Consider the following 14,342-nt stretch of genomic DNA (forward strand, 5'->3'; position numbering starts at 1 on the left):
AAAATTGACTCCTAGTCCTCGTTTTTTGAAATTTTTTATGCGTAATGGCATTTTATATTGTGAATATGCTAAGCAACGTACCCGTTGGCAAAAACTGCACAGGTTGGCTGTTCCACGATCTTTAGTTTCACGTATTCTGCAAGAGCACCACGATTCGCCGGTGGCGGCGCATTCCGGGTTCCATCGCACACTGCAACGTATTCAAAAATCCTTTTATTGGAAAGGCATGCATAGGGACATTCATAATTATGTAAAATCTTGTTATTCCTGTATCGGAAGGAGGGGTCACCGGCCTTCTCACAAGGCTTCCCTTCTGAGACTGCCTGTGGCTTCTCGTCCGATAGAAAGAATAGCCATGGACATTGTTGGCAAATTCTCTACACAACAAAGGCAGTTTGCATCCGGATAATCGAGAGTACACCGTATAAGCGTAATAACCCAAAAGGTATGATTTTGATGCACAAATTCAACCAAAATTGAAAACCCTAGAAGAAGACGAATTTAAAATTCCGTTATATATCCAACTAGAAATCTGCAATATTTCGTCCCCAAAATTTCGAATACTTTGTCATTTAACATAGCTATACTCTCAAACAAAGTTTTCATTCATTCAAAAAATAATTTATAAACGGCTTCGCATCTTTCAAAAGTGTTGCGTCAGCAATGCTATGGACAGAAATGAAAATACTATCTTTAAGGAGGAGAACAAAATCGTTAATGGTAAAAAATGGGGAATGACTCATTCATCCATATTTAACTGCAACAGTGAAAAACTTCTGAAATTGGCTTGAAAATTCTTATTCAGATACTGATATTAAGAAATCTGATTAAAATATGTAAGATAAAATCATAAATTTAATTTGTAACAATCGTTAATCCTCCTTTTTAATTTGACTATTTTTGATTTCTATCAGAAAAAAAGCAATACGTAATTATAATTTATAATATTAATAATGTTCCTAAATTGCATCATTTCCTGAAGTAAGCCTGTTCATACGAATTTTATGTAACACGCGTGACGGTACCTGCATAGTGGCAGGAAGTCTTTTATCCAACAATAATATTAAAATCTGCAAACTTTAATAATCGAATAGATTAAAGTGGAACCATAAATTGGCGCCATAAATGAACATGATATTTAATAAATAAAGGTAACACACAAAACATTAAAAAAACTCCCCTTTAGACGTAATTTAAAATCTAAAACCTTTTAGTTTTATTATTATTATTATTATTAGTTTTAGTTTAAAAAAAAAATGAGGATGAACGTAAGGAAACAATAATAATTTACATCTTAATTCTGCTTTCAATTACGATAAAACTCAAAGTAACTTCCAAACCACATTGTAAATCATATATGAAGACCTATTCTATCAAGACAGTGATTCTCAACCTTTTTTTGTCGTGGCACACTTTTAACCTATTCCAAAATTTTGCGGCACACAAAGAAAAAGACAAGTTTAAAAGTTGTTTACTTACCTAAATAATACACTGTGTAAAATAGTGTATGATAATAATTTTGAATATGAAATAAAATAATATGTACTACAAAAACAGCAATACATTTATGAAGGGATTAATAATAAGAAAGTTTCGATCTTTTTTTCGTGTTTATGCTGGTTAATACTGAAAATCCGAATTCACACAAATAAGATGTAGAAAACTGTAATAATATTTTTAAAGCATTTTTGGCCATCGTGAGAAAATCACACCTGATGTTAATCCAAAATGAATTAATTGATTATTCCGAATATTTTAAAATTAAATCTCGATTATTAGAAAAGCGAAATTAGTTCTTCCGCTTCGTTCAAAATTAATTCAAATACAGCAGTATTTGGCATCAAAATCGGCTTGGATACCAAAATTGGCGCGGTTCTTAAATGTCTTAAAAATCGAATTTCACCAATTCTCATGTATACCGTATGCCCATATACGTTTCCGAAATACCGTATACCCATATACGTTACGAATTAAACCCATATACATTTCCAAAATTTGGCGGCACACTTTAAGAATTTAGCAGTACACAAAAGTGCCGCGGCACGGTGGTTGAGAATCACTGTATCAAGAAACCAATTTAATTCTATATTTCTTGTTTCATTTATTAATATTTTTAATTGTTCTGTCTTGTGATCGAATTATTCGTAAGTAATTTTGAACTCGTACATAAACTGATCTTCAAACCTCAAACAGCAAAATATTTGTTAAAAATTTTCGGATTATGCGCGGAAATATAGTAAGGGTATTTTATACGGTAAATCTAGTAAGGATAAAAGTTTAATCGTTAGGCTGGTGGAACAACTGTAAGAAATATTAAAATACAAACACTGTATATGGATGTTTCTGTCATATTCGTTATGGTCAAAGTCTTGTAGAAAACCAAAAGTCCCATCATATCCATCCTAAAAGAGAAAAAAAAAAGTAAATAAATAAATAAAAGGTTTAATATGCTTATAATAATACTTAAAAAAAAAACAAGTATAAATAAAGGTTTATTATGCCAAGGTTTCATTTGATTAGGTACACAGGTTGTCTTAAGTAATTAACTATTAAGAGAATTTAATACTTTACTTGAATTGAGGTTCAGCAACATGTGGTGTGCCGTTTACCAATTTCAAAGTCTTGATTTTCTTCACAATACGAAAGAAGTCCTTGTTCAGTTTTGACGCAGAAATGTATACATTGAAATTCTTTTCTCTTGAATATGTAAAAAAAAAAAAAAAAAAAAAAAGCATAAGCTTGGAATGAGGTATATTGCAATTTCTATTTAAAGTCATTTTGAAGGGGTTATCACAGTTTTGAGACAACCAGTCATTTAAAAGGAATACACATTTACTATTCAAAACAACAACAACAACAAAAAAGATGACCTTCTCTTTCTCTCGTTTGGAAAAAGCTGTAGGTTGTCAATTTTCAATTAGTTAGGTAACAGAAACGAACTGTTATCACCTTTATCATTTTCGGATATATAACAGTTTCGCTAGTAGTCTGGTTTAAATCGCTGTTTCTTACCGTGAGACAAAAGCAAAAGACGTTTCATCAAAGTTACGCTCATTCCATAATATGTCATTGCATGATAAAAGCTTTTACCATAAAGATATACAAACAACCAGTTATTTTGTTGGATGTATTTGATTTTTTTCGCCTTTAGAGAAAAAGAAGAAAAAGACACAATTTTCTTCATTTACAATTATAACATTAGGCCCAGTGGCGTAACTAGAACTCTTGGGCCCCTATGCAAAAAACTTTTCCTGGGCCCCTTTCCCAATAAATTTAATGTGCTTAAAAATAAATAAATAAATAAAAAACGCGAAAATTAAAAAAAAAAAAATCAAGGATTCCAGGAGCCAATGTTTTCATGATGATTTTTTTATCACATCTGGATTAATTGTTAAAAAATAAAAGCACGTTCTTAGGGAACCAGTTGACCAACTGGTGAATTTCCCTTGACCAACTGGTGAAATGAAAATTTGCTTTAGTCTGGGTATTTGACGTCAGACGATTTTAATTCAGTTACTTAACACTTTTGGTGTGAGTGCGAGAGACAGATTTTTCTCTCCTTTCACTGAGATGCATACTGATAATAAATGAATAAGTCTATATAACAAAAGGAACATGTCGACATATAGCCTTAAGAAAAGGAAGAAAATATGTGTACTGATTATTCGATAATGCGAATTATACAGAAACAAATTAATATATAAAATAAGTACTTTATAATAAATAGTTATAATTAATTTCCACTTCCTCCGCTTTTTGATATGGGATTGCAAAAGGAGAAACCTTTCCTTTAGGGGGTCGCCTTTAATAATTTTTAGGTTTGAGACTAAGGAATACAAAGAAACTTTTCCTATTTTCCGCTCACTGCTATCCCTAAACTGGGATAGGTCATGAAGTTATTATTTCGTAGTCGAATGCTAGAATTTTAACTTTTGCAAACACTTGAATCTGTTTCAGGTGCTTCCAAGGGCCTCCTATCTGCGTCATACAGAGAATTGCGTTACTGCACCATATAGGTAGGGGGCCCTTAAAATCTTAAAAGAAAACGAATTCTATTACCTACATATGCTTAAAGATTCTAAAGCTAAAAGTAAATTGGAATCAAATGAAGGCTATTCCTCAACTATATTAATATAAACAATCGTGCAAAAGGGGTTTAACACAAAATCAAAACATATTAAAATTAAAATAAGAATTTATAGTAGTACAAATTCTAAAAATAAAAATGAAAAGCAAAAGGAAAAAAAAAAATACAAGATAAAGAATATAAAAATAATAATTAATCTTCTTTTATTGAAATTCTAATTCTGAACTAATCAAGGGAAAATGAATTAAAGCTTCTATATATATGTAATGGAATCCGTCTTTTAAGTTCAAACATGTAAATGCAGTCCTTCGGGCCCCTATGCTACGGCATTCCTTGCATACCCATATTTACGCCACTGATTAGGCCATCTGTGAAATAACAACTTCTGATCCAAGGGCTGTTGGGCTAATTTACCCTATTTCTATCTATCGCATGAGCATCAAGTCTGGAACTCTGAATCTTTCCGATCGTAGCATGATGACTCAAACTATCAATGCAAAATTGCACTTCGGCATCAAACGCTGACAGTGATGGCTCTTCTGCGGCAAGTAAAGTCACCTCAGAGCTTAAATTGCGCCGTAGCCCACTGGAGCTCGGGTCTAGTGCTTCTTAATTTTTGGGATAAATCATAATTCTAGCGGAAGCGCACCCGAGCCCTAAGTAAGAAGGCTACGGAACCTCTTTAACGTAACTGAGCAACAGTTTCACCCTTTTAATAATAAAATTATATTAAAAATTGATTCTATTATAATTTCTGAATGCATGCATTTCTTCCCTTGGGAAACAAACCCTTGGATGGAGGTCGAGAATTTTAAGCAAAGAAAAGACCCCATCCACATGTCGAAGGCTTATTCTCCAGAAAGTACAGTGAATTTATGACAGCGGGTAAATTTTTCGTTCCAACGCAAGTATCATCCCCCGGAAAATAGCACCTTCAGACATTTTGTAATAACGTAACTAAGGACGGGGGAGGAAAATTGTTACTTAAGACACAATAACACGCCAATAAGTACTAATTCAGAAGTCAAACAACAAAAATCAGGGTTAATTTTCAAAATTTTCACAGGACTAGTTTCGATGGTTTTACCGAACCACCATCCTCAGCTGCGAAACCGCAAATGAACAAGATAGGAAATAATGATTAGATAAGATAAGAAAGCCTGGACAAGAATAAGCAAGTGGCGCCATCTGTTGGTGAAACTAGAACTAAAACATAATTTCTTTAAAGGCCAAAGGCAATGATGAATTGGAATTAGGATCGTTAACAAGAACAGAAAGATTTTTTTGAATGTGAAATGCCTCTAGAAAATCCAGTTCTCCAATGGAAGATGTTTTTTTGAATAATTTTGGCAGCAGAAAAATTGAAAGTATGAATTTCGGACCAACAATGTTGAGCAACAGAAGACTTCTGTGTTTCCTTTTTTCTAACATATGCCTCATGTTCCTTGACGCGAAATTTTAAAGCTCTCTTAGTTTCGCCAATGTAAATTAAACCACACTGGGAAAGAATCCTATAAATACCCCTGTTCCGAAGCACCGGAACAGAACAACTCAACCTGACTCTTTCGCTTCTGGAACTATGCCAAAGGACATTGAATTTAGTTGAATAGTCAGGCTCAGACAAACGCATTCGCAAGGCAGCTGCAATGCTGTTTATTTTTCACTATTTTTGTTCTTTTCTCGTATTTATAAGTTTTATATGTCATTTTCTTGTTTATACTTGTATTGTGCAGTTATTTAATATAAGTTTGTGTTTAAAACGAGGACGCGTATCTAGTTCATTCACATTACATCGCAACATAATATTTTGGAGGCACCGACGAGATTAAAGGACTTTTGATTTCGGTTTCGTCAGCACTGCATTCAGTACAGTAATGGATACTAGTGGATACGTTTAGCATCGAAATTCATTTAAAGACCAAGCAAGATAAGTATTTTTTTTCTTTTTTACAAGTTTTCCTCATTGCACCATTACGTCGTAATGGAAGACAAGGTTAAGATAGCAAAAAATAGTAGAGCGAAAGCTGCCCTTACCAGAATTTCAAATTTCATTACTGATGATAAGCAGTTATTCGAAAAATACAATTTAATGAATAAACTTCAAAAAATTGAAAGCGTTTATTCTGATTTTGACAAGGCAGACGCAGAACTTCCGCCGGAAAGTTCTGAAATGGAAGAATTTGAGAAAAAATATTATGAAACCAAAGCCAAACTACAACAAGAACTTGAAAAATTAAATGTTACTATTAATATGCAAGTTACTAATGTTAATGAACGTCAAATTCCAGTTTCTAGTACTACAAATACTGCTAATAATTTTAAATTACCGAGAATAAATATGCAATCTTTTAATGGTAATTATAGAAACTGGATGTCTTTCAAGGACTTATATGTATCATTAGTGCCTAACAATGAAAATTTAAGCAACATTCAAAAATTTCAATATCTAAAGGGTTTATTAACTGATGAACCGGCTTCTATTATTAAACATATTCCCATTTCACAAAATAGTTATATGGAAGCCTGAGGAAAATTATTATCTAGGTATGATAAGAAAAAACAAATTGTCACATCACTAATAAAAACTTTCATGGAACAATCTTGTGTAATTAATGCAAATGCAATTAATTTGCGAAAAATTGCCGATACTTTTGATGAGATTAGCAGAGGTTTAAAATCTATTGATCCAAAAGCTAATGAAAGGGATGTCTGGCTAATTTATATTTTATTACAGAAGGTTGATAACGAAACATGTAAGCAATGGTCTGAGTTTTCAGCAAAAGTGGAATTTCCTACTTTTGAAATGTTTATTCAATTTATAAATGATAGATGTTCCTCTTTAGAAATTTTCCACGAAAAAGAAAGGGAAAAAACTCAACCTAGTGTTAAACGATTTTCTGTGAACAAAAGTATCAAATGTATTATGTGTAAGTCAGATCATTTTCTTTTCAAATGCCCCAAATTTAAAGCACTAATTGTCAAAGAAAGAAATCAATTTGTCAGGAAAAATAATCTTTGGGTTGATCTTTACATTATGGTAACTTGGCGTTTTTTTGGCGAAAATTTGGCGACCAACTCTCCTACAGCAACCCTCTATTTTTTTTCCCCGCCGCCATTTTGTCTTCACAAAGTAAAGACATGTTTCTTTTCTTTTTATCTACCGAACACTTCTTCCAACAATCTACTAGCCGAATTACACTTATGCTAGAAATTTTATCTAACAAAACTGCTTAATCATGACAAATATTCACTGCAAACTTGGGAAAAAGTGCACAATACCATACTCCTTACGCGTTTTTCAAAATAACACATACACATAAACCATGTACACGCCGACTTATTTTTACTTAAAAAAACATCCCAGAATTGCACAAAAATGGCATTGCGCACACTCTTCACTATATCCATGTACATTGCTTTTTTTCTCATAAATTAGAAAAATTTCACGAAAATACATGACAATTTTCTCAATCTTTAAACCCGGTATAAAGAACATATTGAAATTACCTGATCGCGAAAAAGTATTTACCCTTTCAAATATGAACATTTCCACATATAAAATAAATAAAATATCCAAAATCTTTTACCTCTAAATCATCTATTACATTATACACGTCACCAACGAATTCATACCGCAAGCATTACAAATACTTAGTACCAAATATTTAAATTATTTCCATGCACGTTTACTTCAACTTAAACGTATACCAAATTCCTACAAACATAAAATTCACAAAATAACTATCATTTAATTAAAATATCACTAAACCATGTACACGTCGACGTATTTTTACTTAAAAAAACATCCCAGAATTGCACAAAAATGGCATTGCGCACACTCTTCACTATATCCATGTACACTGCTTTTTTCTCATAAATTAGAAAAATTTCACGAAAATACATGACAATTTTCTCAATCTTTAAACCCGGTAAAAAGAACATATATGAAATTACCTGATAGCGAAAAAGTATTTACCCTTTCCAAATATGAACATTTTCACATATAAAATAAATAAAATATCCAAAAACTTTTACCTCTAAATTATCTATTACATTATACACGTCACCAACGAATTCATACCGCAACCATTACAAATATTTAGTGTCAGATATTTAAATTATTTCCATGCACGTTTACTTCAACTAAAACGTATACCAAATTCCTACAAACATAAAATTCACAAAATAACTATCATTTAATTAAAATATAATTAAATTCAAAAACACTACTTAAAATATAAATGAGCACATACATTAAATTAATACATACATAAATACCCATTTCGAATTCACTTTAGTTACGGCCATGGGATCCAAAAATTCACGAACACTGTTTCACACAACACAGAATAAAGCCAAATACAAAATTTTCAGATTTTTTCCCGATTTCCCCCCTTTTCCGATTAAAGAACCGTAATTCGTCCATTAATATCACATGACATATCCCATGATCTCTCATTTCCCTCACACAAAATAATGCGTAATTGGAACTGAGTACTGCTCACATTATTACCAAAGTCCCAGATAGTAACCTTTATCGCCTCCAAAATGTCGCCAAACTACCAGTTACCATATTGTAAAGATCAACCAATCTTTGTTTAAATTGTTTTTCTAGTCAGCACAAAAAATCTGAATGTATGTCTCAACATCGTTGTCATTATTGCCAGTTATTGCATCATAGTACTCTGTGTGAAAATCAGTTAAAAAGTTATTCCACATCTGCGTCTCTTTCTGAGAGCCGTTTTCAGTCAGAACAGCAAAGAAGGAATGCAATCGTGAATGAAATATCAGACATTGCGTCTACGAATGAAAACAAAACGGAACTGTAATTCAAAATAATAACGTTCAAACAACTTTTGGCTTATTGCCAACTGCATATGTAAATGTAATTGATTCGATGGGTCAAAAACGTAATATTAGAATGCTTTGTGATAATGCTTCCGAATCAACATTATTATCTGAATCTTGTATTAATTTATTGGGATTTAAAAGGAAAAATGCGCGTTTTCCTGTCAAGGGTTTAGCTGAGTCAGAAGTCGCAGTTACAAAAGATTGCGTTGAAATCGAGTTGATGTCAATCATCAGTGAGAATGCTGTTTCAAAATATTCTAAGATCTATAAATCGACATCAATAACTTTTTAAATGTAACTTTTAATATGTACAATATTTACAGATCATAGATCAAACATGGTGGTTCAGTTGACAAATAAATCTATATGCTTTCATAATCGAAAATCGAAGTCAAATAGGAACCGAAGTGTTCCTTATCAAATAGTGTGCGAACCTTCACACATCCATCTATCGAACTGCCGGTGGAGAGTCTATGGAAATTCAGAAGGCACGTCGCGTCTCGTTAACACGCAATGCTAGCGCCATCTATCAATTAATCAAAATAATTTCCACACACTCCCCACCTGAACTCTGTCAAGAGTTCACATCAATCTAACAACAATCAAATTTATAGCAATAAGTATTTTAACATATAATTATAAAACAATTGATAAGTATATTAAATGAATAGAAAATATATTCAAACTATAATCACTAAATTCTAAAAAAGGTGTGTTATCATCAAATATAATTTGACACTCGGTAAATTTAAACGATTCTTAATCTAATCATATGAAACTAAATTATCAAAATAAACAATTGCATAAAACATATTCAATCATATTCATATTATTAAACAATAAAAAAATTTTTAAAGTTCTAAAGGATATAATAATTGAACTGGTCGTTTTAATATTGTTCCATCAGCAGTTTTTAGTTCACAAGAACGAACTTTCTTGTCACGACCACGAAAAACGTTTATCACTCTACCATAATTCCACAAAAGTTTGCACTTATTGTTGCCTTCAATTAATACAAGATCATCAACTTTTAGATCATCGTAAACGTTAGGATTTTTTAATTGATGAGCAGTCCGAAGATCCATCAAATATTGTTTTTTCCATTTAGTCCACAATTGCCTAACCAATAAATCTTGATAAATCTTTCTTTTGGTCAGAGAGGACTTGGTAGAGCCATCTTTAACAATGGAATTAAAGTTGATAGGTAATGTAGAATCTTTGTTTCCAAAAACCAGAAAATTGACTGGCTTCAGTGGCAACGGTTCCTTGTGGTCATTGTACACATATGTCAAAGGACGAGAATTCAAAACAGCTTCCACTTGTGCTAAAACTGTTGACAATTCTTCAAACGTTAGTAAAGCTTTACCGAGAATTTTTCGTAAGCACTCTTTCACTGATTTTACTAATCTCTCGTAGAAGCCTCCCCACCAAGCCCCTCGTTCTATTATAAACTTCCAACTGATTCTTTCATTCGACAGAAAATCTTGGAATTTCTCATTCGACAATAGTTTAGAGAAATGTTCGAGTTCTTTTTTTCCCTTTTTAAAAGTTTTTGCGTTGTCCGAATAAATTACTCGACAATTGCCTCTCCTAGATGTGAATCTTTTGAATGCCATCAAGAAAGAATCTGTAGAGAGATTCGGTACAAGTTCCAGATGTATGGCTCTAGTGATAGCGCATGTAAATAATGTTACATAGGCTTTTTGACTTCCTTCGATGTTTTTTACGCAAATCGGTCCAGCAAAATCTATGCCAGATACGTAGAATGGTGGTGTCTCATTGATTCTGTCTTCTGAAAGTTGAGAAGTGGTCTGGTCAGCAGACTTCAATGAATATCTTTTACAAATAAGACACTTGTTTATTATTTTCTTGATAAATTGACGTCCTTTTGGGATCCAAAAGCGACTTCGAATTTCAGCTAAGGTCGTTGCTACTCCTCCATGCATCATTTTAACATGTGCACTTTCTACTATCAAATTTGTTAGCCAGGAGTCTCTTGAAAGAATTGCCGGATGTTTTTCATCATGTGACAAATTAGAATGTTCTAATCTTCCACCTGCTCTCAGTATCCCGTTCTGGTCTAAAAATGGGTTAAAAAGATATAAAGCTGATTTCTTTTCGACTTTATTCGCTTTCCTCAGAGACTCAACTTCTTCGGGATAAAAACGTTCTTGTTCAGATCGAATCCAATAATTTTCGGCATCTACTATTTCTTCAGTCGTTAATGGACCCGTCAAATGGTTTGTTTTCCTAATTTTACCGATGAATCTCTTTATCCAACCAGTTATTCTCAACAATCTTCTTAAATTACTATATTTTGAGATGTCTATAAGCCTTTCTTCAACTGCCGTGCATACAAATTCATAAATATCATTAATATTTTTGCGGTATTCTAATTCTTCTTCAGTGACAGGTTTCTCTTCATTCTGTCGAGGCCACAACTCAGACGACATTCTAAGCCATTCTGGTCCTTGAAACCAGATAGGATTGTTTTTCAAATCTGGAAGTTTAGCTCCTCTCGAAGCCAAATCAGCGGGATTACATTTACCGGGGCAATAATGCCAATTTTCTGGGGATGTCAAATTTTGTATTTCCTGAATACGATTTTTAACGAAAAGCTTAAATTTCTTTGCACAGTCTTTTATCCAGAAAAGTGTGATTTTCGAATCAGTCCAGAAAAAACAAGAAAGTTGTAACTTCAAAACTTTAGTGATGCTAGTGCCTAATTTGGCTGACAAAAGAGCTCCCATTAGTTCCAACCTAGATAAGGTGAGCGGTTTTAAAGGCGCTACTCTAGTCTTTGAAGCAACAAAAACTGTATATATTTGTTCATTGCTAGAAATTATACGTAGATACGCTACTGTACCATACGCCTTTTTGCTAGCGTCAGAAAAACAGTGCAGTTCAATCCTTTTCACATCACTATTACCGATTGCAGAAAAATAATATCGTGGAATACCGATTACGTATAAATTGGAAACTTCTTTGCACCATGTTTTCCATACAGAACATAAATTTTCTGGTAGTTCATCATCCCAATCTAAAGCAAGTGTCCAAATTTGCTGCAATAAGATTTTGACTCTAAGTACAAACGGTGATAATAGACCTATAGGATCAAAAATTCGTCCTATTGCCTGTAGGACAAAACGTTTAGTATTAACTTGTTTTGAGAGAAATGTTATCAAATTTTTTACATCAAAGTAAATTATGTCACTTTGGTTGTCCCAAGCGACTCCTAACACTTTCAATGGAGGATTTCCAGCTTCCGAAACATGACTAGATTCCTCGGATTCAATACCTTCTTTAATCCATAATTCGCGCAGTTCTTGAGAATTGGTGTGCCATTTATGTAGAATCATACTAGCATCTCTAAAAATACTGACGCATTCTAAACTGGTATTGAAAGCAAGTTCAACGTTTTGGTGTCCTCCAATGATGTCATCTACATAAATGTGATCATTTAGAAATTCGCAAGTGGCAGGGTAGGTTTTCTCATATTGTTTCAAATGGTGTTTAATGGTTGCAGCCAGTAAAAATGGACTGCTGTTTACACCAAATAACACACGTGTGAACCGATAAGTTATAAAATTTTGTGGATCATCGAATGGGTTTTTAGTAAACAGAAAACGCGTTACATCTCTGTCCTTCTCATCTACTTCTATCTGAAGAAAAGCCTGCTTTATGTCACTTGTAAATGCTACAGGATGAAGCCTGAAGGCCAACAGAAGTTCAAGAATGTCAGGATACAAATTTGGACCAATATGCAAGCAGTCATTTAACGAGATTTCACCAGGTCCATGTGAAGACGCGTCGAATACGATACGTAGTTTACTAGTAGTTCGATCACTACGAACGATTTCTCTGTGAGGCAAATAAAACGTGATTTGAGATTCACTATCAACAGTGTCTGGAACTGGTTCAATGATGTTTTGTTGTAAATAGTCTTGTAGAACTGTTTGATACGAATAAAAGAGTTCAGGGTTATTCTGAAATCGCTTTACAAGTTTCTCAAATCGTTTCAACGCATTCGCTTTATTGTCATGTAACTCATATTTTCTATCGGACTTCCATGGCAGCCTAACCTTGTAACGAGAATTTCTGTATAAAATTTCCGATTCGAATTTTTCCATTATGGTATTGTCTAATGGGTCAGATAATTCATTTTCAGGTTTTATACCTAAACTTTCAAGCTCCCAAAATTTCTTTATCTGATCAGATATTATATCTTCCTCAACTATGATATTAAAGGCTGTGGACGTGTGTGTTGTAAATTTAGTGTAACCTAGCAGAGACCAACCGAATAACGTTTCAGCAGCTACTAAATGTTTGTTTAAACGCTTAAGTTTCCCAGTTACTACATCATAATAATGATCAGCTCCTATCAAAAGAGTAATTTTTTCTTTGCAATCCCAAGAATCTGCGAGTTGTAAACCTTCTAACTGTTTGCCTAAAATGTGTCTATCCAGATTAGGAGGTGAAAAATCAGAACTTGAAATTTGTTCAGTCACGAGAGCTTCAATTTCGATTTTCAAATTCGGTGTTTCCTTGTTCTGTAATTTTATCTTAACAACTTTAAATGTTTTTCTAGTGGGTGTTTTATTTCCAAACGTAAATACCGAAAGAGTCTCTGTTCGAATAACAGGAAGCTTCAATTTATCCGCGATATCTTTTCTTAGGAAGGAACGCATACTACCTGAATCCAGTAGAGCTCGAATTAAAACCGACTGCGTAGTTGTTCGAAGTGTTACGCAACAAGTTTGAAGTGAAATAGTTTTAATTTTGCTGCGTGAGAATGCTGAAAGAACATGCGAATCTTCTATACTTTTATTTTTTTCATTTCGTTCTTTCTCAGCGCGAAAGCATATTGAACGGTTATGTCGACCTTTGCACTTGGAGCAGACGAGATCGCTTCGACAGTGCTTTATGCGGTGGTTTAATTTCAGGCAAAGGTAACATCGGGAATGTTTACGTAATAAATTTCTCTTCTCATCAACTGTCAGTGATTCACAGTCTTCAGTAACATGTTTGGATGTATTACAAAACAGACAGCAATTAGTAGTTTTGTTTTCTTTAACCGGCGCCAGCAGCTGCTGAGTGGAATGGACGATACTCCCCTTCCCTCTCTTCTCTTTATAAACACAGGAAGTGCTTTCTGATTTATGAGTGAAGAGCAAAAGATGGCTTCTCTCGCGACTTTCCAATTCTAAACGAACAAAGTGCAATAATTCGTCAACATTAAAAAAAGATGACGAATCCGTTTTACGATTGAATTCTAAGGTTATATCAGACGGCAGAGTTTTCATTATGGCTGGAATCAACATATAACTGTATTTATCCGGTGTGACTTCTAATGATTTCAAGCTGCGTATTTGAGTTTCGATAGTGTCACAAAGTTTGCGAAGTT

At 33.3% G+C, this 14,342-nt stretch overlaps 1 protein-coding gene across 4 annotated transcripts in view; it reads right to left on the bottom strand.

Moving 5' to 3' along the window:
* LOC118200351 (degenerin mec-4-like) overlaps positions 1-14,342 on the bottom strand; it is a 124,927-nt gene that overhangs the window by 6,055 nt on the left and 104,530 nt on the right. For all 4 annotated transcript variants that reach the window (XM_085824239.1, XM_085824238.1, XM_085824241.1 and 1 more), the window contains 2 exons: positions 2,572-2,697; positions 2,327-2,402 (listed from right to left, as the gene is read on the bottom strand). In XM_085824239.1, coding sequence (XP_085680365.1) covers positions 2,327-2,402; positions 2,572-2,697 — 202 coding nt within the window. The remainder of the gene's footprint in view (positions 1-2,326; positions 2,403-2,571; positions 2,698-14,342) is intronic.

This window comes from Stegodyphus dumicola, chromosome 9, assembly GCF_044657685.1.
Source record: "Stegodyphus dumicola isolate Sdum_Otavi_A_Nest chromosome 9, ASM4465768v1".
In the NCBI taxonomy this organism is placed as follows: domain Eukaryota; kingdom Metazoa; phylum Arthropoda; class Arachnida; order Araneae; family Eresidae; genus Stegodyphus; species Stegodyphus dumicola.